At 34.2% G+C, this 26,984-nt stretch overlaps 1 protein-coding gene across 3 annotated transcripts; it reads left to right on the top strand.

Annotated features, from left to right (window-relative positions):
* Positions 1–21,927: 21,927 nt before the first annotated feature.
* LOC144562773 (E3 ubiquitin-protein ligase RGLG2-like) lies at positions 21,928–25,871 on the top strand. Of its 3 annotated transcripts, none has more exons than XM_078312047.1 (11): positions 21,928–22,083; positions 22,548–22,632; positions 23,077–23,217; positions 23,304–23,417; positions 23,519–23,616; positions 23,834–23,913; positions 24,308–24,413; positions 24,514–24,641; positions 24,752–24,932; positions 25,042–25,101; positions 25,654–25,871. In XM_078312047.1, exons 1-11 carry the CDS (start codon positions 21,967–21,969, stop codon positions 25,735–25,737), a joined length of 1,194 nt encoding a protein of 397 aa, XP_078168173.1. In that variant the 5' UTR covers positions 21,928–21,966; the 3' UTR covers positions 25,738–25,871. The 3 variants fall into 3 exon arrangements, with proteins under 3 accessions (XP_078168173.1, XP_078168172.1, XP_078168174.1); XM_078312046.1 differs by having other exon boundaries at positions 24,752–24,935; positions 25,654–25,870; XM_078312048.1 differs by lacking the exon at positions 23,077–23,217 and having other exon boundaries at positions 24,752–24,935.
* Positions 25,872–26,984: the final 1,113 nt, after the last annotated feature.

Here is a 26,984-nt window from a genome sequence, read left to right as displayed (position 1 = left end):
TCTATAAAATCATGGATGGACAAAAATAAATAAATATATATAAAAAGAAGATGATTTTAGGGTACCTCCAATTTTAAAGATACAACCTTAGTGTGCATTTAGTGACTACAATTTAAACTTGAGTGTTATTTATTTATTTTTCTTTCTATTACAAAAAAGGTATAGTTTTGATTGAGAGATGAGAAAAAAGTATTATGCATTGAGTGTACATGTCTGGAGCTTAAAAAAATCGTTTTTGTGTTATAACTAAAAATGAGTGATTTGAATTAAATAATTATTATTCGGGATTTACCTCCAAAACTTATATGTAAATTAAATTATTATAATAAATGAAAATAAAATATTAGAGAGAGTTTTATCGTTTTCACGTCAGATCAAAAGCAGACCGTAGACTAGTGGTTTGCTAACGGGTAGGGTACGGGTACCTCGGGTATACCCGGGTACGGATACGGGTAGGACGGGTAGTCGGGTAGACGGGTACGGGTAGGTCGGGTAGGTTTTTAAAAGAGTGTACCCTACCCATTTCAAACCCGTGCCCGTCTCGGGTAACAGGTACGGGTACCTCGGGTACGGGTAGTCGGGTAGGGCGGGTAGGGTACGGGTATTTTATTTTTTTTTTGGTTTTTTTCGTTTTTTAATATTGTTTTTTCTGTTTTTTAGTTTTTTTTTTCTGTTTTTAATACTATTTTTTTTGGCGGCAAAATAATTTTGAATTTTGAATTTAAAAAAAACGGGTAAACGGGTAAAGGTACACGGGTAAACGGGTAAAGGTACACGGGTAAACGGGTAAAGTTGGTCGGGTAAACGGGTGCGGGTATGGGTAAAACGGGTGCGGGTAGGCGGGTTTCGGGTACGGGTAAGACGGTACGGGTTGGGCGGGTTTTTTTTCCGAATCCTTGAGTCCGGTCCGTCTCAAACCCGTACCCGTTTACCCGCCTATACTCGGGCACGGGTACGGGTCGGGTAAAATGGGTCATACCCGTTCGGGTTTTAGCAATTGTCTACTGTAGACTGATATCTTTCTCCATTTTTTTAAATACCCTCAGAAAATAACAAAAATAACAAAAATACCCTCAGATTTCAAACATTTTGAAATTTTCTTTGACCGCCCCACAATGGAACAGTTTGCTAATTTTTTAGAGATATTTAGTGTGTAAAGAATGAATGTTACGATGCGTATTTGGTGATTTTATAACAGATGATTCCATATAAATTCTGGTAATTCCGATATCACTTCTTTTATGATTTTTTTTTTCTTTTTTTTCTCTCTTTTTGGATACTCATAATATTTGATTTTGTAAATAGAATATATGATAAATAAAATAAATATGTGTAAAAATAGAGCCGAACTTTAGATATTGTATAGAATTCATGTAACAAGAAAAGATACTTTTGTTCTCTTTCATAAAATATTAGCAAATTTTTATAAATTGGACGTCCATTATGTCATGCATTTATTTAATCAATTTAATTAATTTCTTTGTTGATACCACAATATAAAAAAAACTGGCGCATTCGATCTTATGGGGCAATGCCATTCTCATATTAGAGAGAAGAATGAAGGGATGAATTTCAAAATTTCAGGTAAGAAATCCTAAATTTCGCTTATGACATGGAAAAAGTTCTGAAAAAGTTCAAAAACAAATCATACTTTATTAAAAAGGGAAAAAAAGAACGCTTAACCAAAGAGACAGAATGCAATATGAGGTTGGGGTACACCAGGATTCAACTCATTACTGTTTTTTCCTTTTTTTTTCATTGAGGGAAAAAAATCATGACTAATTTTACCCGATTAAATTAAGCAACAGCCTCATGTGACATGTCTTTTCCAGGAGAGAACAAAGTGGTGAAGATCTTTGTATACATGCACACAAAAAATAGAGAGGAGAGTCGCAGTGGACCAGTGGTGATCGCTCGCCCTTCTCTAACCCTACTTTCCCAAATGGGAAGCTGAAAGAAAAAAAACAAATTGTTGATTGGGGGGCTGTTATGGGACTCCGTATTATCTCTCCTATAGCGTTTTCTAATTGCAATTTCTTGGAAGAAATTTGTAGTTGGAATAAATTTAGAAACAAAGGTATACTTTTAAATTATGAGAGTACGTCCAATACGCAATGAATGTAAATTATATAACATTTTCAATAAAAATATGGATATTAATTATACAATGCATTAACATTTTACTCTAATATATACTCATGTCTAAGCACTATATTTTTAAAATATATGGGGTCAGTTGATTCCATTCATCCAAAGTAAATCCGTCTCTAAATAAGTTGAATTTGATTCATTTTTGATACTTTGTTCTTGTCTTTTAACTTAACATTACTATTCTGCTTTTCAATGAAATGCATTGTATACTCCAGACACAAAAGTCTAATATAATATTTTTATAAAATATTAACAAAAATCAGCAGTTGATATACAAGTTCATGTTTTTAATCCGTAAGAGGTACCCTATGCCTCAACTAAATGAAAGCATTCTAGTCTCAAATAATTTGTAACAAAAAATAGTGTTTCCAACTATATCAATATTCACAAGAAATCTCATATTTGAGTTTTGAATCTGCAACATTTCACATGAAGAGTATTGTCTTTATTACGAGACTACACAGTACATGTTTTCTCTAGTTAACAGTCTTAATTTTACTGTTTTAATATTTGAGTTGAAATTTGCATACTAAAGAGTAAAATAAAAATCAATATAATTTTAATCTTCTATATGCATTTTATAGCTATATTTCTAGTCAAACAAAATGACAAATGAATATGTTGGGTGTATATACAGGTGTAATTTGGGATGGATATATGCTTTCTTGCACAGTATGGCAGACAAAACAGTTAGGTTCCACTTCCCACTAGCATGCAACTTCCATGTATGGAAGCACCTTGCCAAAGAAGAATGGGATGGTCAGTGATCATGGCAGAGGGGCCCAATTGTCTCACGGTGGAAACTTGTTTTATAGGCCAATTTAGGTTCCCTACCAACTACCAAGGCATGTAATATCCCTTTAATCATCCTAGTTGCATCTCTGTCTTAATTCAATCTTGGGTCGCTGTTCCCGACACCAATCAACATCTGAATTTGTTGTTTATTTATCAGTGGTTAAATTTTTCTGGAGTTCACTAACACTTGTTCCTTGTCACGAATTAGTCACTCAATTTTAATTTGTGCTTTATAGTCACTGAATTTTTTAATTATCTCAATTAAGTCACTCATTAATTGTTCCATCCAAAAAATTAGCATAATATGCTCATTTTGTTCAAAATACTAACAAAATATGCATATTTCATTCAAAATACTAACGAAAAAATTATATTCCATTAAATTTTTAGATGGAAAAGTTAGATAGTGATTTAATTAGGACAAATGACAAAGTTTAGTAATCTCAAGTGAAAATTATCCTTTATTATATTTTAGATTAATATGCTTCACAACGTTTTCATTAAAAGAAAAGAGAGGGAACGAAAGCCGCATCTTACCGACATCGATCAGTTGTTTCATAATAAAAAAATTATGAAGAGAAGCGGAGGGAAGCATAAAGAAGCCTATATGAGTTTGCGTATATGAACTTAGTGATGTTAACCCTTAATTCGGGCTATAATTTCTTGTATCACATTCTATTTCTACCCGTCTCTTTTCGTTACAGAGCTCTTTATAGATTATAATATTGGAGACCAATAAATTTATAATTATATTGTGCATAATATAAAGCTTTCGATAAAATTATTAGAGTGAGGCTATGATACTTTGCAATGCGCGTATTGTCTCGTGCATTAGATTTATATATCCATCTTCAAAGTTCAAATAGTCGATCCGAACCGTTCAACATTATTATTATATATAAATATATTTGGAAACCAAATTTTATATTTTTTTACTATTTTTTTTAGGTAGAATATCACTACCTTCGGATGGTCCAAAAATTTTAGATAAGTGATTTTTTAATTGTCTAAAAAATTAGTATAAAATTTTCTAAAAATATAAAATTTAATTTTTAAGTATATTTTTATATAATAATAATATTGAGCAGTTTTAATTGACTATTTAAATTTTGAAAATAAAAATATAAATTCAATGTACGGAACGATCCGTGTATTACTAAGTACCATAACGATCCGCGCATTACAAAGTAACATAGCCTCACTCAAATTATTATACGTTATACAAGTATAACTCAAGTCATGTACAGGGCACATGGTGATTAGTATCCAGATATTTAACACGATTAGGTGATGCAATGGAACCAATATGTAGGACAGGTGAAGTGGGGTATCCTCCATGATAAAATATTAAAATATTGGCTCGTGTGGTATATTCGTTTAATTTTTCTGTTCCACTTATTAGATTCGCACCCACAAAATGAAAATAGTCATAGAGAGAATAATAGCAAGTAAAACGACAAGCTATATTCCTTTTTTTTATTATATGCCGGAACTATATATTTTCCCACATGCACACACTCAAAGGTAGTTGTAAGTTGCCAGCTTAACAGATTTTGAAAATATGTACAATTTTTGTCTTTAATAAACATTCTATACCATTTTGATTTCTACGGTTGCATTTCAACACAAATTTAGAAATGGGTTTAATCCAAATTAATAATTATAGTCTTTTAATGGATAAGAATTATGATATGTTTGGATGCTTATTCCATATCTATAATGCCTATTATGATTAAATTTGTCCATATTTTTTTATCAAAAGAATGATAATGAGGTAAATAATAGTATGACTCAGCACAATTGCAAGATAAATTGCTTTTCGCATGGAAGGTTACGATGTTTTAAATCCGGTGCATGTTATTAATTGGAGATGATATTGGATTTTGATTCTCACCTTAATTATTCTCAACAACGACGGTGACGATGGTGATATTAACAATGGTAGTAAGATCTATTATTATGTGTTAGGACCAAAATAAAATATTAGAAAATTCAGATACCAAAATGAATGATAAGTACAAGTTAATGGATATTTTGTTAATTTAATCATGAGATCTGGTAATATCGAATAGAATTGAGACAACATTTTGTTTCTTTTTTCTTTTTGGATTTTACTATAAGAAAGTGCAACTAACCATTTTTTTTCCTTAGGCAAATGATTATTTGAACGTGGGAAGGTTACACATTTTTCCTCACAAATATCAAATCATGATTAGTGATTACTAATCAACGACAAAGATGGCCACCATGGGAAAATTGGCCGGCCAGGAAGTAAATTTCAGCCTATACATTATATTCCCCTTTTGACATTGCTCTTGTAAAAGACAAAAGACTTAATTTTAAATTTATAACACAATGTGTAAACAATCAAGCTGACTAATTCACTATTTTGATATATTGCTAAAATATCTTTATAAATTGAAAATTGAAAATTTTGTCTATTAAATTTATATTTTTGTATCATTGTATGCATTAACATTTCAAGCTCCCTTATAAAACAAAATCACATTACACTTGATTTTTTTTACTTTCCAATCTCAACTTTCTAGTTCTGACCCTCTGCAATATATACTTCCTGAAAAAAAATGTTCTTTATTTTTCCGTTCTTGGAATAATGTAATTCTAAAATTCCTTATTTATGGGCTTTTTGGGCCTCCATATCTCAAAACTGGGAAGCAAGGAAGCCTTTTAATGTTTTTGTTTTCAGAGGCTAAATTCTTCCTTTTGGTTATCCTTACTTCCTACTTAAAATACATGTTACACTTTAATGTGACATTCTTTTTTACAAATAGTTCATCAGTCAACACATTTTGCTTGTAGCCGGGTGATAGAAGAATACAAGAAGACCAAAAAACCACTGGGCTGTAGATTAATGCAAGTGATGTGTAACATCCCGTATATATATATATATATATTTTTCAAATTCTTATGAACTTATTTTTGTACTTATTTATAAATATGAAAATTTAAAGGTTTATTTAAAATGTGTAAATTATAGATATGAAGGATTAAAATATAAAAATTCCATTTATTCTTTTAAACAAAATAGAGAGACGTGTCATATGTTGGCTATGTGGACCCCATGCATAAAACCATCTGTTCCTTTGTTCCATCTAACCGACTTTCATTTGGTAAAATTCTTAATAGAGTTAATCATAAGAAAAATAATAAGATGCAGAGGGTGAAAGATAAGAGAGAAAAAAAAATAGAAATATTTTCTAAATATTTATTATGGTTTGATTGCATGTCCGATTTAAATTCCGACTACGTCGCGTTGTTTCTGAACAATTCTTGCAGTTCGATTTGGATTCTGGATTGATCGCTATCAGGTAATCGGACTTCTCTATAATCTGTGTTTTCGTTTTGTTTGGTTGAATTGAATTTTGAATTAGATGATTGAATTGGGTTATTAGATTATGATGCATACTTAACGGGATAGTGGGTTTGAGGTTCGAATTTGATCTGTGAAAGTTATATGATTGTGTTTTGAGAAATTGTGAAATGAAATGATTGTGCGAAATGAAATGATATGGATATTATGTGACTTGTTTTATTGATAACTCAAACGATAGTGGATCTGAGGTTCGAATTTGATATGTGAAAGGGATATGATTGTGTTTTGAGAAATTGTGAAATGAAATGATTGTGCGAAATGAAATGATATGGATATTATGCGACTTGTTTTATTGATAACTCAAACCCATGTGCTATTGCCTGTTAAATATGTATTCATAATTTAATTGGAATTTGTGTGGATTAATCCAGTCTGTTTGAATGGTTGTTTAATTAAGTTAGAGAAGCGCGTCGTTAAATAACCGGTTACTGAGCTTTCTAGCTGACTCCGTATTATTTCTATTTGTTATTTTTGTTGCGACGTAGGCCGACGGGACAATGGATGGATGTGCGGTTGTCTTTCTTGTCGTGATCTCCAGCCCAGCGGCGGGGTCGTGACATGATGCTTCTTTCATTAGGACTAAGTGAAGAAGAAATATGCAAACTATACCCCAATAGGAGATTGAAGCACAATATCGAATTTGATGCATCTAAATTCATACCCGACTTGCCCTGATCCGAACCGAGTGCTTGGTCTGGTGCCCCACGCTGACAGCGACTTGATTATCATTCTGTGTACCAGAATGGAGTAAGCGCAAAGAGGATATTGGCCCGACAAGATGGGTTACCGTACCAGTGGTACCAAACACATTTGTAATTAACGTTGGTGATCTCATGCATGTTCTGTCGAATGAATGGAAGGTTCCATACTGTGTTGCACCGGGTCATTGTGAACAAAACAAATCAATGACTATCGGCTGCAAGCCTTTTTTCCCCTTCAATGGATTTAATGGTGAGGCCTCTTAGTAAGTTAACAGGATCAAAGCAAGGGCCAATATACAAATCGGTGTCATGCATGGGGTATCTGAAACTGAGAGATTATATGTTGTATGATAAAGCTCCCTAAGCAATAAAAATAAGTGAGAATTGAAGGGGCAAGGAATGGAGGGAAAGAGAGGAGCGAGGATCCTCTCCAGAGTATTCTCTGTGGAGCTTTTAATCTGGTCTGTTCGTTTTGATCGGACGGACAAGATCAGAGGAGGCCCAAATTTTGAGATCTGATTTGGTCCGTCCGATCAAAACGAACAGACCAGATTAAAAGCTCCGCAGAGAATACATAGCGTTCCGGAAAGAGAGAGGGGATGTTAAGCTTTGAATTCTATATTTCTATGTACGCAGCTGTTGATATGACATTAATAATGTTAATTAACGGATAGAACTTACAAAATACTCCGTTAATCTTCGTGCGAAAGCGGATCTTGCGAGCATAGCAGTATCACTGGTTCTGCAAGGAATCACAAGCCGAAGCCGGAAGCCCTGCGTTTTTCACGACCTAAAACCTTCAATCCTTAACAGAGTGCTTCTTGGTGCTCTCTATCTTTTCTCTCTAATTTTGGCTGTTACTATTCACACGTTTTTCTGATTATTATTTCTGTTAAGTAACAGAGAGAGAGGGATTTGGTTTATATAAAAACCAATGCATCTCTTCATTATGGATAAACACCTTTTCATAACGGGTCAGGTTTTGGATTCGGGTTTCCCATAACGGGCGTATTATTTAATTAATCCAACAAATAAAAGATCCGATATTGAAGCAAAAAAAATGTCATCATGTCAGGTATTTTGTACTCGAGTCGAAAGTCTTTGCTTGTCTTTTGGGATCATTGGATTTCAATAAAGCAAATTTATGCATTGTTTTAACCTCAAATATGACTTCAATTAGGGATGGCAAAAAAATTTGTAGTTCGTGATTTGATTTGAGTTTGATTTGAGTTTAGTTCGATTCGAAACAAATCAAACCCAGTTCGATTCGAATCTTATTTAAATCAAACTCAAACTGGATATAATTTGTTCGAAATTGATTCGCGAACTATTTAGGTTTGAATCTCAAATAATACAACTAATGGTTTCAACAATTAATTTTAATAATGCAAGAACCAAACTTATATCATAACTTAAAATTGTTCATATAATGGTAACTTATAATAAGAAAATGTTTCAGCAGTGTAACAAATTAACAATGGAATAAGTTTCATTTGACTATGTTCATGCTGTGATTTTAATTAATCCAGCAACGTAACAGGTAAGGAAATTTTGAACTAGCTCATAATTCATTAGTGTGAATTCGTGAAAGGTAAAAGAAAACCGTGTAAATTTTGTCATGCAAAAAGAAACTAATGCATAAACTACCGGTATAGTTAGGGCTGCCAAAAAATATTGTAGTTCGTAATTCGATTGACTTCGACTGAAGAAATTTGTAGTTTACAATTAATTCGATTCGAAATTAGTTCAATTAGAAATACATCAAACCAGTTCGGTTCAAATCTTATTAAAACTCAAACTCAAACTAGAATAAGTTCGATTCAGTTTGATTTGTTGCCCCCTAACTTCATTACCTCTTTTTTGAAAAACCAGACAGTCGCCCTAACTTCAATACCTCATATACGAGTTTTGTATTTACTTCAAAATGCACACTTATTTTGTCAAAATCAAGGACAAAACCCGACTTCCAAGAAATAGGAGGGTCAAATTTAAATGAGACCAATCATACAAAATTAATGTACTGTGAATGAAAATCAAAATCAGCAGTACTGTGTTATGTGCACTGACAACCACATTGAGTCAGCAGTACACCTTCTGTTTCAGTGTAGATTTGCTACTGTACTGTGGCGGAAGGTAGAAGCAATGACCGGTACCAGACTGGTGATGATAAAGAACACAGTACAGGACACTTGGAGAGCCTCCTTTCTAATGGGAAGATCAGACAATGCAAATAACAGTTGGCCTATTCTCTTCTCCTGCGTTTGCTGGCATCTGTGGAAAACAAGAAACTCCAGAATCTTTGAGAACAAGGTGAGCTCGGTAGATGCTGTTGCAGGATGGTTGGTACAGGAAGCAACGCTTTGGGAAAAGTTTTGTAAATAAATTATAAATTAATTTTTAGAAACTGGGAGTTGGTTTTTACTTTGGGTTCTTAGGTAAGGATTGTTTGTTAAAAAGTGGCGTTTAGATAGGACCCCATGACAGGGATTTATTTCTAATTAGCTAAGGGATGATGTACATACTGGTAATTTTAATGAATATCATCTGGCAGCTCTGTCCGATTTCAAAAAAAAAAAAAAATCAAAATCAATTTTACGATATCTATAATATTTTACTCTATACTATATAAAAATTATACATAATAAAAAAATAAAAATCAATTGAACCATACTTTTACTCTATCTGCCCCGGTCAAAATACACAATCGCTTGGAATACGAACTTTCAGTTAGATGTTATTAGCCCGTCATCCGTTGTCTGTTTATCTTATAAGCTGAGATAATTTTCCGAAATTTTTATTAATATAAATAAAATATGAAATTTCAGCAACTATCCAGATTTTCGTGATTTTTCAAAATCTATCCAAACTAAACCACAAATTTTTTTGCAATAATTTAGTTTAAAATCGCAATTTCTTTTTGCTGTTTTAGAATTTCAAACCGCAATTTTTTTTTGCTGTTAAAAAAAAGACCGCTATAATTTTTTGCATTTTCAAAATTATTTTATATTTTCCATATTTTTTTTAGTTAAATAGAAATATTTATAATTTTTTTTTGTATTCAAATATTAGAAATATTTTATATATTTCTTTGAAAATAGATGGAATACAATATAATTTGATTTATTAGAAATACTACTACAAATAAGTCGGATCAATATTTTTCATGCCGTATTTTTTGCATCTGTAAGAAAAATTAGTATATTTTTTTGTGTTATTGGAAAAAAAATGCTTGGATTCTGAGTTATTGATCCCAGTTCAAAAGTCACTTCTAAGTAAATACAAAAAATATTATCATCTTTCTAGTAAATTTAATTTTTAAAAAGTTGCATCTATTTTTGGAAAAAAAAAAAAAAATTTATTTAATGATTGTTATTCAAAAAAAATTCTCAAAATAGATACAACTTTTTAGAAATTAAATGTACTAGAAGGATCACGATATTTTTTGTATTACCTAGAAGTGACTTTTAAACCTGGATCAATAACTCATAATTCAAACATTTTTATTTTTTTCCACTAACTCATAAAAAAATATATTAATTTTTCTTACATCCGCAAAAAATTCGGCATGAAGAATGTTGATCCGGGTTATTTATAACAGTCTTTCTAATAAATTAAATTATATATTATTCCGTCTATTTTCAAAGAAATATATAAAATATTTATAATATTTAAATACAAAAATAAATAAATTATAAATATTTCTATTTAACTAAAAAAAATTGAAACAGCAAAAAATTATAGCGTTTTGTTTTAACCGCAAAACCTTTTGCGGTTTGGAATTCCAAAATCGCAAAAAAATAAATTACAGTAATTTAGTCTAAAAATTTTTTGTTGTAATTTAATTAAAAAAAATTGTGGTAATTATGGTCGGGTCGTGTTTTCGGGAGGTTTAGTTAAAAAAATCGATCCAAATTCTTGCTAGGATCGGACTGGTCCGGAGTCTAGCTAGGATCGGGCCGGTTCGGAGGCGGTCCACAGTTTGGTCGAATCAGGTCTGACCCGGTCGGGTTTTTTCAATTCACTAGTTTGTATAGTGAAGAAGCTGATGTCATATATATGATGTAATCATCTAACTAACGGACTGTGCGTCATAGGCGCAGACCAAAGCAGTTTTTATTAATACCATCTGCTAACTGCTATGATATATGAAAGGCATTTATTATTGACCAGGAATATTGTTAAGTGACAATTTGAAGGAGAGTTTCTTCAGAGACAAATATTCGCTCACTAAGGATATTGTTAAGTGACCTTCCCAAAACTTTACCAAGTAATTGCGAGAAATAACTTGATATTGATTATCTCAATTATGAAGCTTTTGGTCATATGTTTCGTTTTTTTCCCATAAAAAAGATAGCCCATCTAAAATCAAATTGGTCTATGACTTTCTTCTAAAATTCAAATTAGTACATTAACTTGTATTTTCGTTACATCAATGTTGGAACAGCGAAAAAGAAAAAATACAGTTGATCTTTTCAACAAGGGGAATGAGTTTTGACATGTACATCATAAAGTTCGTATGACTCTCACATCATTTTACACGGAAACATGTTTGACAGTAAGAATTTCGGACATATTTTCAGCATATATTATGTCGAACAACATGCCACAGAACCACATGCAAACACATGAGATTGCACACATGCACGTAATTAACATCGTAGAACACAGGCACTGTACCATGTCAAATATAAAATGTACTTCTCATAAAAATAAAAATAAAACATAAAACGCATTTGCTTCATATACCTTTTTTTTCCGAATATACATTGATATTTATATTTTAATGCAAGTTAGTATAAAAAGGTGAAAAAATTGAGAGGAAAGACACTAACGGTGCGTTTTGATGCACTCTAGAATAACTAGAATAAAGAATAGTTAGAATAGCTACTATTTGAAAATGATGCTAACTCAAAGCTATTCGGAATAGTTAAAAAGTTGTTTGGATGCATCATTTGGAATAGCTACTATTGAAGAGCCTATTCGCGCTATTCTAAGTATTTGTTGGATTAGCGAAACAAGACTATTATGGTTGTTCAAAATAGCGTTTGATGTTGTTTGGATGACTCTAGAATAGAATAGCGCTATTCTCAGTGCATCCAAACATACTCTTAAGTATGAATTGAATTCGTTTGTCATACTTGAATTGCAATTGTAATTATTTTTGTCAATTTTCCCCAAATTTTATATTTTATTTTGTTCTTAATCGATTTTTTTCAAAACACCCGATTTGGACCACCAGATTTAAGAGCAGTGATTCAAACTCTTTTTCCAGAACTAATTGCTTATACAGACTTAGTCCGGACTTTGGAAATACTCCCTCTACTTTCCACAGTCGCATGTCGCTCCTTGGAGGAAAGTCTCAAGTCATAGCTTGTCATTAATTCACATCAGATATTTCAAAATTTGAGTTGATTTTTAAAAAATCTGAACTGTTCAAACTTTTAAAGCACAAACTTCTAAACAACCCATTTCCGATTAATACTACACATATATTATAGACAGATTTCGAATTGAATATGGCTCGATTTTGAGATAAACTGAAAATTTTAGTTATCTTAGAAGATACGGATTCCTTATTTTACACTGGGCTGGAAAACTTAAATTTGATGGTCAAAATTGTAAGTTATGAAGCAAGGTTTCGTGTGGAAAAGTCAGATACGGTAAAGTAATTCAATTTTTAGATTTTAGATTAGGACCGTTCGATTTGAATCCGTGACAATCCATCGCACACATCCCGAATGACATATTTAAATTGGACAGTTCCAATTCAAAACCCAAAAATTAGGTTACTTTAGAGGATTCAGACCCCTTCGTGTGGAAGGTTGCAGGTTTGAAACTTAGATGGAGAAATTCTTTATAGATATTAAATGAGTGAGTCTATGGTACTATGCATATCACGGGTTGGTCCGTGCTACGGCTCAATATTCGAGTTTTCAAAATCCTAATGGTCGATCCGAACCGTTCATCTTGTTCTCCATATTAATATGTGTTTGGAGAAATTGTAACATGATATTACACTAACTTTAAAGAGAGAATAGGCGAATGAAAAGAGAGAATAGGCGACACTAATGGCGATTTAGGCGACAAAGAAAAAATCCAAAAAAAAAAAAAAAGAAAAAAAAAGAAGAAAAAGAACAAAAAGCAAAAGTGGAGCATGGCTCTCACTAAAGCCCGCCAGATAGCCTTAATAAAAGCTGTCATGGATCGTTAATGGCTCAAGGCCCATTTGTAGAGGGCCTGGAAAGTTCGAATCGGTCTTATTTGACCTCTCTTTTGTCCAAGCCACGGTGGCAGGAATCTTTTCCTGAGAGTTCACACACGATCCGATCTGCGTTGATCAAGACACGTATTATTGCGAACCAGCGTAGATCGGCGACATCTCATCCAGTCTGCTTCAAGTGTGGTGATCGGGGACACAAAGCTGTCGATTGTCGCAATGCGTTGATATGTTTCCGATGCAACAAGACGGGACATAAAAGCTTTTCCTGTCAAGCTTTTGCATCAAGCTTTTCTTTCCATTCAAAATCTGGCCACAGAGAAGGCGATTCCACCTCTGATCGGAAAATGGCGCCTCCTGGTCCTCGGCGAGGAGCTGCGCGTGCGCGCTATCAACCGTTTAGCTCTCGACCACCAGCCCGTGAGCAACTCCCTCGGACGAATCCACCACCTCCAATGTTCTTTCCGGCGACGAGTGATCATCCTCCGCCGATCCTGCATCAGGCGATGCCTGATCGACCTTCTTACGGAGTCAATGCATCCGCTCACTCCGTCGCTCATCAGGGACCGCTAGCTCGCCCCCAGATACATCAGGTGCCACCTGATCGACCTGTGCCACCGCGAGCAGCAGTTCCACTACCGCCGAGCAATGCTCCTCCTCCACCTCCGCCACCAGAGGCCGCTGTCATTCCTCGACTTATTCACTCCCCTGTGCTCATGTTTTACTCTACTCCCGAATCAGAGCTCATAAACATGGAGTTTAGCCTTAGTTTCCTCTTAGACGACATTGCTGGCTGGGGTCCAGAAAAAGTGGAAAGGGTGCTCCGCTACTCTTTCCCGCCGTTTAAATGGCGTGTGGCGGTCTTTGATGAATTCATCTATGTGATTCAAACACCGTCGGAAGACTGGCTCGCGGCGGCGACTAGGAAACGATGGTTCCGAATGGAAGATGTGCAGTTCCCAATTGTTAGATTGGAAGCTAACTTCAATGCAGGTAGACGCCTCACTTCTCTCTGGGTTAGATTACACGGTTTTCCGTATGATCTGTGGAGTTGGGAAGAGTTCACCCGAATTGTCAGTCCGTTTGGAGCAGTGGTCCTTGAACTTGATCCAGGCACCAGACACCGATATGATTATCGATTTGCACGAATCAGGTTGGGGATTGGAGATGCATCAGCACTGTCATCCCAACATAACCTTACACATCGAGCTCCCAATGGTTTTGTTTCTACTTTTGACATAGATTTTGAACCAGAGACCAGCAACACAGAGAGTGTGAATGCCTGGAGAGGAAGATTAAACGGTCGACCTTTTCCTAATGGCACTGCCTTTGGTCATGTCCCTACACCACCACCGGTTACTAACCAACCACCCCCTGATCCTACCCCTATCCCTGATGCAAATACTGTTCATGTGTCTAATCTTCAGCCTATGGAGGAAGATGCCTCTCATTCTAACTCCTCCATAGTTAATCCCTCTACTGGCAGTGTTAGATTACCTAACCTATCATCTCCACTTCCCAGGCGAAGAGGGGGTATAGTCATTGCTGACAATCCTAGCACCAGACCATCCCTAGGTACTTCCCCTCCTCATTCTGCTAAAGGCAAAAAGACTATTACCAGTTGTAAATCCTTAGATCCCACCATGGCAGAGTATGATTCTGATGACTCAGATGAAGACTCCTTTCAGAATGCATTGAATGCCATTCAGAATATGGGCCGAGACCTTGGCTCCACATCCGGCTCTGCACCACCATCTCAGCCGGGGAAACAACCCCCACCTCCTCCATCTTCACACCAGCATAACTACTCTGCTCACAACCTCTACCTCCAGCATGTCATGCTGGACATAGCCACTTGCCCACACCAAACCCTTCCAACTGCAGTTCCTCTGCCTTTAGAGGCTGGCCCTGTTATGGTCTCTGACCCACTGCCTACACAGCACCCCCTCCCTGCATTCCCACCCCCTCCACCAGAACAGATACATTCCGAGGATACACCTCTGCCCACCCAACATACACAACTTCCAGCTCCTGCTCCAACCACCTCTCCAGTAGAACAGGAGCTTGACTCCCTCTCTGCTAGCGACTCTGGCAGTGAGCTGATCTCTAACATAATGGAGAAAATGATAGATGCGGCACCTCTTTCTGCTCGAATAAATCGGATGCAGTCCAAAAAGGGAGGCTCTCATTCTAAGAAAAACCTGAAGCAAACCACCCCTCCCCAGACATCTACCTTTACCAAGCTTAAACCCCCCCGAAGGCCTGCTAGTCATAGCCCAGTGAGACAAAGATTCACCCGGACAAGCGTCCCAGCATCCAAGCACACCAAAACACATAACCCCAGATCCCCAACAAAGAAAGCTTGCTCCTCCTCGGTTCCACCTCCCCCCACTCCGGAGGTTATTGAAATCTCAGAGACATCCACCGAGTACACCCCTGAAGACCCCATTGAGCAGGCTCATGAGTGGAGGTATAACCCCTCAGTGCCAAGAAGAAGCTTCAGGGTACAAGTCCAACACTCCCAGACTCCCATCCTACACAGAGCTCAGAAAAGGAAAACTACTGTCTCCAAGCACATTGGTAATCCTTTGCTCTCCAACTTTCCTTATACTAGATTTACTCTTGCCCAAATTGAGCAACTTTTTGATATCTATAGTATATCTCTAGGTAATAATACAGCTGATCGGAAATGCATTATTTTCGCAATCCAAAATTTGAGTAGATTACAGTTTGAACAGGTTCTGCAATCACTGCAGGTCAAGCCAAAGCATAAGGATAAACACATCTTACATATTACTGACTTGCCATGTTTAGATCAGTCCTTAGATATTCATAGTTCAGCTATTGATAAGAGTAGTACTAGTTTCCTCTGAATATTCTGAATTGGAACATTAGAGGGATGAATTCCCCTAGGAAGAAACTTGCTATTAGGGATTATATACAAAAATATCAGGTTGATATCATAGCTATCCAGGAGACTAAGAAAGAAGAGTTTACTAATAGATTTCTACGATCCTTATCACCTAGGTTAGATTTGTGGATATATTTACCCTCATCAGGGGCATCTGGAGGTATTCTCTTTGGTGGTGATAGTAATAAAATAGAAGTCCAATCCCATAGTATACATCAATTTTGCTTAGATATCCATTTTCTCAATAAAGTTGATCAAACTGAATGGCAATACACTATTGTATATGGTCCCACTAGGAGACATCTCAAAAAGGAACTTTGGAAAGAGTTGAATACAATTAGACAAGGTCATATCAAATACTGGATTATTAGTGGCGATTTTAATTCTATTAGAACCCAACAGGACAAATCAGGTTCCAATTTTGATATGCCTATTAGTAACATGTTTAATCAATTCATCAACAAACACTTCCTAGTAGAGCATACATTAAACACTAGAAAATATACATGGTCTAATGGGACACATTTTGCATTATTAGATAGAATTTTTACTACAGTTGATTGGGATCAAAAATACCCTCATAGTGTGCTCCAAGATCTTTGTAAAAATGGGTCTGATCATTGCCCCCTATTACTGCAAGTCATAGGGACTCCTCCCGTTTCTGCTGAACACCACTTTAAATTTGATCATTTATGGTTAGAACAAGACGACTTTAGACAACTTATAGTCCAATGGTGGCTTGCATTCCCTTTAGATCGGCAGAAAATTGTCCATAGCTGGCACCAAAAAATGGGTTATATGAGACGGAAAATTAGAGGTTGGGCAAAAAAATTTTATGGCAAAAAGAAGAAAGAGAAACATCAGCTGTTAGATAGATTACATACCTTAGAAATTGTTAGGGAATTAAGAGATTTCACTTTGTCAGAATCCTCTGAATGGTCTACACTTAAAAGTCAGCTAGAAAACATAAACTTAGAGGAGGAAATATATTGGAAAAATAGGTCTAAACAGAAATGGTTGGAAGAGGGTGACCATAATTCCAAGTTCTTTCATCTTGTTGCTAATCATAGGAAAAAGAAAAATAGAATAAATTCTTTGGTTATTAATGATATCCCCACGCAATCAGTAGCAGAAATTAAACAACATGCTTATACATACTATAAGAATATCTTAGGAACTGAAGGTATTCAATATGCCTCATTAGCTCCAGACTTCTGGCAACCTGAGGATAGAGTCACATATTTGGAAAATTCATTTTTAGAAGCACCTTTATCTTTAGAGGAAATACATCTGGCCCTTTCTAATTGTGAACCTAATGGAGCACCTGGGCCTGATGGCTTTTCTTTTAAATTTTTTCAGTTCTTTTGGGATACTGTTAAGGATGATTTGTTATTGCTCTGTTCTAGCTTCTATTCTCATACTACTCATCTCGATAAAATCAATAAATCTGTCATTTGTCTAATACCTAAGGAAAATAATGCACTTACTATTAATAAATTTAGGCCTATTAGCTTAGTGAATTGTTGTTTCAAACTGATTTCTAAAATTCTAACTCATCGGTTAGGCAAGATCATGCCTAGACTTATTGATGCAAGCCAAGCAGCCTTTATACCTGGTAGATATATTTTGGATAATGTAGTCATTAGCCATGAACTTATCCATTATAGTAAACAACATTCAAAAGAAGTAGTAGTAATCAAGGTAGATTTTGAGAAAGCGTATGACAAAATACATTGGTCTTACATTTTAGAAGTCATGCATAGTCGAGGTTTTGGTCCAAGATGGATTCAGTGGATTAAGAATTGGTTGATTAGTTCACAGTCTTGTCTTAATATAAATGGTGACCTTACCCCTTATTTCTATTGTAAGAGAGGGGTACGTCAGGGCGATCCCCTCTCCCCGTTTTTATTCATTCTTGCTGCAGATGTTCTTAGTAGAATTTTTAATAAAGGTAACACAGCTCAAGTCATTAGAGGTTTAGGCCCCCCTTGTTTCGATAATAAGGCCATAACAAACTGTCACTACGCCGATGATACAATCTTATTCCTGGAGGCTAAACATGAAATGGTAGAGGCTGCATGGTGGGCCATGCAAGCCTTTGAGGCTGCTTCTGGTATTAGGGTAAATTTAGACAAAACAGAAATGTATGCCATTAACACTCCTCACTTACAAACTTTATCTGATACATTTAAGTGTAAAACTGCTCAATTTCCTATCAAATACTTAGGCATACCTTTGCATGACAAGAAATTAACCGTAGCCGATTGGAGATTCTTAATTGATAAAGTAGATAAAAAATTACAAAATTGGAAAGGTCAATTACTCTCTATAGGTGGTAGACATACTCTTATCAATTCAGTCCTCTCTTCTATTCCTTTATATGCATTGTCTTTGTACAAAGTACCTAATACAGTGTTGACCGATATAGACAAATTGAGATGTCGATTTCTCTGGCAGGGAGGTACTAGAACAAGGAAAAAATATGCCCTAGTTAAATGGTCTGTTATTTGTCTTTCTAAAGATTATGGTGGATTAGGTATACTTGATTTGAGAAACATGAATATCTCTTTATTGTTAAAGTGGTGGTGGAAATATAAAGATCCATCATATTCTAACAAATGGAAATTACTTATCTCTTATCTGTATTCTGGGCCTACTACTACTTCTTTGTCACCTTTTTGGAAAGCTATCATGAAACTTACTTCATTGGGTGAATGTAGTGTTAAATATACACCTGGTATTCACTCTTCTGTGCGATTCTGGGAAGACATTTGGTTGGGTGAATGTGCCTTCTCTTCCAGATACCCTCAGGTTTATAATTCTTGTAGTAATAAAGAAATCTTATTGTCTAAAGTCATTGCTACACAAGGGGAAGGGGTTCACTTCACTGATATTCTCACCGGGGTTTCTCGGCTAGAGTGGAATGAGCTGCTCTCCATCCTTAGCCACCTTTCATTTACTCATGAAATGGATAAACTTGCATGGAGATGGGACTCTACAGGCAGTTTCTCTGTCAAATCCATCTATCATTTGCTTAATTACAGGGGAGTTCTTACTAGGCAGCCTCTCCTTTTTTGGTCTTTACCAATTCCACCTAAAATTAGAATTTTTATATGGCTTACTTTTCGAAATAGAATTTTGACCAAAACTAATCTTCGGAAAAAAGGGTGGGAAGGGTCTGTACAATGCTTATTTTGCTCACACGATGAATCAGTGAATCACCTTTTCTTACATTGTAGATTAGTACAACAAATTTGGTATTGGCTGGGGTGTACTCAACAGTTTTATAACCAATGGAACACTATGAATGATGTTTTTGAATTTGCGCTTTCCCTTCCGCCTCAGCAACGACAAGCTTTCTTACTTGTTTTCTGTGCAGCATGCTGGACCCTTTGGAAGCATCGAAATGAAGTTATTTTTCAACAAATCAGCATTAAAAGTGCTCGATCTTTGATTTATTTGACTATATCTTTGGTGCTTTATTGGACAGGTAACAAGAAGATTAAACAACAACTTAGAGATGATATTCAGCAGTGGCTGCCTTCGCAGGATACCAGGGATGCGATCCCTCTTCGGGTTATTTGGCCAGGTGATGAAGACAGTGTATCTTACCACCCAGGTGATACCATCTCGCTGGAGCGTTCCTGATGCTTGTCAGACTGATTCGCTATCACTGACCTTTAGTTCATACTATATGGACTGTGATTTTTTTGCTATGTAGTCCTTGCTAAACCATGTTGATCGCTTTATTTTGTGTTGTTGATGGCCTGTGATGTTTTGTCTAGTCATATGGTGATCTGCATTTATATTTTTGGTAGTTTGTAGTCCTGGCATTGATCTTGAGATGGAGCATATGGGGCTCATCTCATCTCTTTTGTATCTAAACTTGTTTCGTTTTAATCAAATGGAACTGGGTCTCGGCCTTTTTAAAAAAAAAAAAAAAAAAAAAAAAAAAAAAATATGTGTTTGGAGACCAAATTTTATATTTTTTTTTAAATTTGTTTACTATTTTTTTAGATATTTAGAAAATCACTTGATCTGAAAATTCTGGACCATCCAAAAACAGTGATTTTCAATAAATCTAAAAAAATAGTAAACAAATTTCAAAAAATATAAAATTTGGTCTCCAAACACATATTAATATGGAGAACAAGATGAACGGTTCGGATCGACTGTTAGGATTTTGAAAAGTCGAATATTGAGCCGTATTACGGATCAAATCGTAATATGCATAGTACCATAGACTCACTCATATTAAATAGTTGGGTGACTTAATCGACTTCCAATCTTTACTAAAAAAAATCAAAAAATATCAGAGAAAATAAAAAAAAAAAAATTTAAATTTCTTTTTTGAATAAATCATACAAATTATTTACAGCTAAAGATCTCATCATCTCTATTTTATTTAAATTTTTAGTTTCAATTCTTTTATAATTTACCACAAAAAAATAAATTTAAAAATTAGACATGGCGCATGCAAACACATACAAAAATGTGTTTAATACGTTAACATAGCATGACTCTTATACTTTCAGAATGCTTTTTAGAGAGTTTAGTAAGCCTATGCACAGTATTCCACTCTGATCGAGGAGGGTTTCTCGCACAAACAAGAAACACAAATAGAATTGACGCTCCTCGATCGTATCAGAAGAGAGCGACAAATTGAATTTTAGTAATGTGTTGGAAGCACGGTGTTGCATAGCACTGTATGTTTTTTATTCCCAGTTCCAACCTAAAATGATTGTCAACCTATCTAATATTTACTGTGTGATGTTTGTTATTATGTATTTACGAAATAATACCTAACGTTTTGTTTCCATGATCAATATTAGCAATATCCAACGGTATACCTAGGTACATACTGGTCGGTCTACTGGGGAATGTTTCTAATGTAGAAATGAAAACAAAATTGATTGGCTACAATTTACCATACCAAATTATCCTGGGATATAGAGGAATATTGCAAAGCAAATTACCGCACATCTTATTCTGATGTGGACTTATTCTGCAAGATGGCATGCAATTCATGCAGAATAAGTTGGATGGGAATATTATGTGAGCTGATTAGTTTGAAAGTCGGATTCTATGTTTGACCAGTAGATCAGACTATGGCAAAAGTGCCCATAGTCTGAATTGCCCCTCGCTTATTAGGAAATTATTATTTCCTAATATTCCCATCCAATTTACACATTGGTATATATTAACTATTAAGACCAGCAACCCCAAAATGGCAATTCATTTTAAAATAATCTAATCCCTATTGCAACCGACAATGATACAATCAAACGAAAAAAATAATAATGTTTTGATTAATTCACAATTTTTTTTGAGAAAATAAATAAAGATGTCGTCCTTACTAATATATTGATTAATTAAAAAGGTAGTTGAGTTTTTGAGATAAAATCCGAAATGAAAACATTAAAAAAAAGAGACTCGGAAGAACTAGTCTCTTTAAAAGTTGAATGAAACAATTAATAAAAAAATTTGATTTGGTCAAATCCTACGTTCTGATGACTGTTCAACCAAATCCATTAAAACGAGAAAATAACACGTGAATTATATAACGTGGACTTTTCTTTGTAATTAACAAAGACTTACACCAAGCACGTACCATGTTTTTGAAATCTTCCCCTTATTTAATGGAGGCAACATTTTCCTATCAACCTTCTGAGAAAATGAAATGCAAAGGTGAAGATGTAGCTCTATTAAAAGGGTTGTCACAGAGACAGTTTTCTCATTCCTTGATTAATTTCCTGTTTCAAAACGGACCTCAAACCATTTATATTTTTCTGAAAATATGGGAAGTGCCATGTCATATTTACCAGATCATACATCAGAGCAGCAACTCACAAAACGCCGAAGAATCAATGGACAGTACTCTTTTATAAGTGATTGCTATGATTCCATTGAACAGGTATAATAAGTTCAACTAAATTGAAAAGAGAGTGATAATTGTAAGATTGGTAAAATCAAGCCGGTTAACCCTTGAAATGTTTGTTTATTAAACTATAGTCATATAAATCTAAAAGATGATAGGTAATGTGTATCCAAGTACAAAGAGAGAATAACAACGGTAAGTCAGTAATTAGATAATTTATAGGGGTCTCCAAGGATCTAATGAATATACATCTACGTATTAGATGTACATATTAAACTTGACACCAATAACTCTTAGTTGTATTAACCATTTACAGTTTGCAATGTGATTCTTGATCTATATATATTGATACATTTATGTTTTTGAAGCGTGCTTCTTGAAATAAGCTATAAGCTATATATAATGCTATATAGCATAACAAATTGAGATACTATTATCATGTGTTATGTCAATGACAAATCTATATATGCTGATAGACGAAGGTTTATTTATCATTCCAGGTCACTTCTGCTCTTGCCCAAGCTGGATTGGAATCATCAAATCTTATTGTTGGTGTTGATTTCACCAAAAGTAATGAATGGACAGGTATTAAATTTTTAATATTTTTTTTTTTTTGAAAACTTAGTAGTAGCTACCAAGGCTTGAGAGGGAGAATCGAACTCTCGACCTTTGAGTATAACAACTCCAGGACATTTTCCTAGCCAATTGTGCTACCTCCCCTTTCTCATTAAATTTTTAATATTATGCATGTAATTTCAATAAAAAAAAAAAAAAATGAAGATCTTTCATTTACATTGTTGGTCAGAATTGGCCTATTCAAAATGAAAAATCAGACTTTCTTCTAAATAATATATTATGACATAACTAAAGCAAAATTAATTTCAAAACAAAATAAAATTTGACTAATAATTAGACAATGGTGCAATTAAGCTCAAAATAATAAAAGAATTGATATCTGAACACTGTTTATTATATGGTTCAATTAATAGTAAAATATATGAATATATATACATTAATTGTTTTGAGTAGGAAAAAAATCATTTGACGGACTCAGCTTACATAACATCGGAGAATTTTCCAATCCTTACGAGCAAGCTATTTCTATAATTGGACAAACATTATCTAAATTTGACGATGATAATTTGATCCCATGCTTCGGGTTTGGAGATGGTATAGTTCATTGTCAAAATCAAAATTACTACAATTTTTACATGACAAATAATTTACTAATGGAAAGTAACTATTGGGTTTGTCAGGATCAACACAAGATCGAAATGTTTTCAGTTTCTACCCTGATCAGAGACCTTGCAATGGATTCACTGAAGTTTTATCGAGATATAGAGAACTGGTTCCTCATGTCCGGTTAGCTGGTACGTCCAACAGAAAAAAGTTTGCACAGCTGGTACAAAATTGTACCAGTAGGTATTGATTATAAATTTTGAAAAAAGAAATAAAAAGTTTACTGTTTCAGGTCCAACTTCCTTTGCACCAATAATTGAGACGGCTATGTCGATAGTTGAAAGCAGTGGTGGCCAGTACCATGTTCTGCTAATTATTGCCGATGGTCAGGTATGTCAAGGATAAGATATCGATACACAATGCAATCAGTTAATAATCGCTAATTGACCTTAAAAAAAAAAGAAAATTTATTGATCTGAATTAAATCAGCTAGATCAAAAAGGATTTATGGTGATTAATTTCTGATACTTTTGCCTTAAAACAGAGTATACAGTTTTTTACTAGGATACCCAAAAACTAAAAATGCTTTAAATTGATACATATCTAGGTCACCAAGAGCGTAGATACAAGAAATGGGGAATTAAGTGAACATGAGCGAAAGACGATGGAAGCGATAGGGAAGGCTAGGTAAGAAGTTAGTTCATATATGGGGGAATATATTTATTCAGCTCACAGAGCTTATTAAGCACACTTCATCTTCTGTAATATATTATATGACTAACTAATCCATAACAGGTTCAATTAATATGTCAATTAATTAATTAATGTAGCTATGAGCTGTCTAGTCCTCAAAAACTAAGTAAAAAGAACAAACCAGTAAACTATTAACAAAAAAATTCACAAAAACAAGACTGGAAGTTAATTTCCCTTCAGTTATCCTACTGTTTTTTAGGTTAAGGCAACTAATTAGCAAGTGATCAATAGACCTAGAAATGAAAACACATGTAAACACTTTCAGTTTGATGTATGTTAGATATAATTTAACATATAACCTTTCCCCTTTTTGTTTAAATTGTTGTAGTGAACTTCCATTGTCCATAGTTCTAGTTGGAGTTGGTGATGGTCCTTGGGACACAATGAAGCAATTTGATGACAGTATTTCATCCAGATCATTCGACAACTTTCAAGTACTTAATTTTTCTTCCAAAACAAAAAAAAATATAGCAATTAGATTTATATTAGATAAACCTCTCATTTAACGTATTATGTTTTTATTATATCTTTCAGTTTGTGAACTTCTCAGAGATAATGTCAAGCAAAATTTCTCAGCCAAGAAAAGAAGTGACATTTGCTCTCAGAGCACTAATGGAAATTCCATCACAGTATAAAGCAACATTACAACTTGGACTTCTAGGGTATGTATATATGCACATAACAATCCTAAATTGGTAATATACTAAATCAATTACATATTGCAACATATGTACTGATACTGGCTTATTCCCTGACCGTATTAATTTATCAGCCGGAGTACTGGTAAGTGCCCAAGGAGACTTCCGCTCCCACCTCCTTCTTCAAGGAATGTCAATACTAGTAGCACATCGATAACATTTGCACCACCAGAAAGTACCTCATTAAAAAATCCAGGCAACGAAAGTACAGCTAGTACCAGCACGGCCCCTCCTCTACCTAGTTCAGACGATCAGGTAGTACTCAGCGTGACAAGCTTTTACATTTTATATTTCTTGAATATATATTTTAATGATAAGTTATTTGTGGAGAGTATTAACTTATGACTTTAATTGATCTGTACAGCATGTTTGTCCAGTCTGCCTTGTAAATCTCAAGGCCATCGCTTTTGGTTGTGGCCACCAGGTATGTATATATGGCGTTTAACTAATTAATTTGTGCATAATCTCTGCTTAACAAAAATCTTTATGGTATTAATATTTTACATATATGAGATGGGCTACGGTGAGTTGCGAAGTAAAGCGACTATTTTACTTCACACTCATATTTTGTGATTTTAAAGCTCATATTTTGCGACTATTTTTCTTGTTCTCCATATTGAAATGTGCTTGGAGACCAAATTTTACATTTTTTGAAATTTTTTTACTATTTATTAAGCAATTTTGAAAGTCACTGGTTCAGAAAAATTTACTGTTTTTCACTATTCACAGCAAAATAGCAATTTTCAAAAATGCTTAATAAATAGTAAAAAAATTCCAAAAAATATAAAATTTGGTCTCCAAGCACATTTCAATATGGATTAAACATCTAACGGTTCGGATCGGTCATTTAAACTTTCAAAATAAAAATACGACGTGAAGTAGAAACGTGTTTTACTTCGCAACTCACCGTAGCCCATCTCTTACATATATATATCTTAAATATGGTTTTCTAATCTTTTCCTTAATTATATCACAGGCATGTATTTCATGTAGCAAGAAGCTGCAAAGGTGTCCTATCTGCCGTAGCCAAATTAAAACACAAATAAAACTATTCTACTGAAGTAAACAAATGCTGATAATTTTTTATGGTGATCATGGAGTTGCACTGATTAATTGTACTGATTCGGACAACAAATTCGTCACTTTTAGAATCATATCAAAAGTAGTTGTATATATCAGGGTTTATTTTGTATATATTTTTAACTTTCTTTTACCTTTTCCTGGTAAAAAAAAAGGCTGATTGTTTAATTTTTTATTTTCCATAAATGTAAAGGCTGAATATCAATAAAGATCATTATACCATTTACAACAATAAGTAAATAACTTCATCTCTACATTTTTGCAAATATATTTGTGATTGAGGTTGCGGATTATCGCTAAAGCAACATCTAACTACAACTCTAAATCCATCCTAATTCATATTTTGAAAAGGACACCTGCATTTAATAGAGATAAACACAAATGCTTTTAAATTCTATAAGTCAAGCACCAAACTTATGGTGCATAAAACCTGTTACGTTTGGTAAATAACTAAATACATATCAGTAATGGTTAACTACTGTGTTTTCTGTTTTGTAAGAACAAATTTTCAATATCTTCGAAATTGCCTAGGTAATCTAATTCGTTGCATACCAAAAATACCTGTAGAAAGTTTGTTATTAGAATTGAATTTGTATATATTTAATTGTTTAAATAAACCATGAAGATTTGGTTGGAGCAGTGGAGCTACGATTATGTTGTATATCTATAAAAATATCATATTGACTTAACTTTTCTCTACAAATTTGATTTAAATTATAATTATATAAAATAATAAATATATATATATATATATATATAGGTTGGCTAAGATCAAAGTGGTAGTTCCTGAGCTTTGATGCTACCAATTCGTTTTTCAATTTTCAAAGTTCAAAACGTCAATCCGAACCGTTTAAGTTGTTCTCCATATTAAATTGTGCTTGGAGACCAAATTTTACATTTTTCTGAATTTTTTTACTATTTATTAAGCCACTTTGAAAACAGCTGATCCAACGGTGGCTTCTGATTTTACTGTTTTGTTAAGCCACCGTTGGATCAGCGATTTTCAAAGTAGCTTAATAAATAATAAAAAAATTCAGAAAAATGTAAAATTTGGTCTCCAAGCAAAATTTAATATGGAGAACAACTTGAATGGTTCGGATCGACGTTTTGAACTTCGAAAATTAAAAAACGAATTGGTAGCACCAAAGCTCAGGAACTACCACTTTGATCTTAGCCAACCTCTATATATATATATATATATATATATATATATATATTAATAGCCGT

The sequence above is a fragment of the Carex rostrata genome, chromosome 12 (genome assembly GCF_964058835.1).
Source record: "Carex rostrata chromosome 12, lpCarRost1.2, whole genome shotgun sequence".
In the NCBI taxonomy this organism is placed as follows: Eukaryota; Viridiplantae; Streptophyta; class Magnoliopsida; order Poales; family Cyperaceae; genus Carex; species Carex rostrata.
The sequence above is the reverse complement of the archived record's forward strand: the minus strand, read 5'-3'. Positions and strand labels throughout refer to the sequence as shown.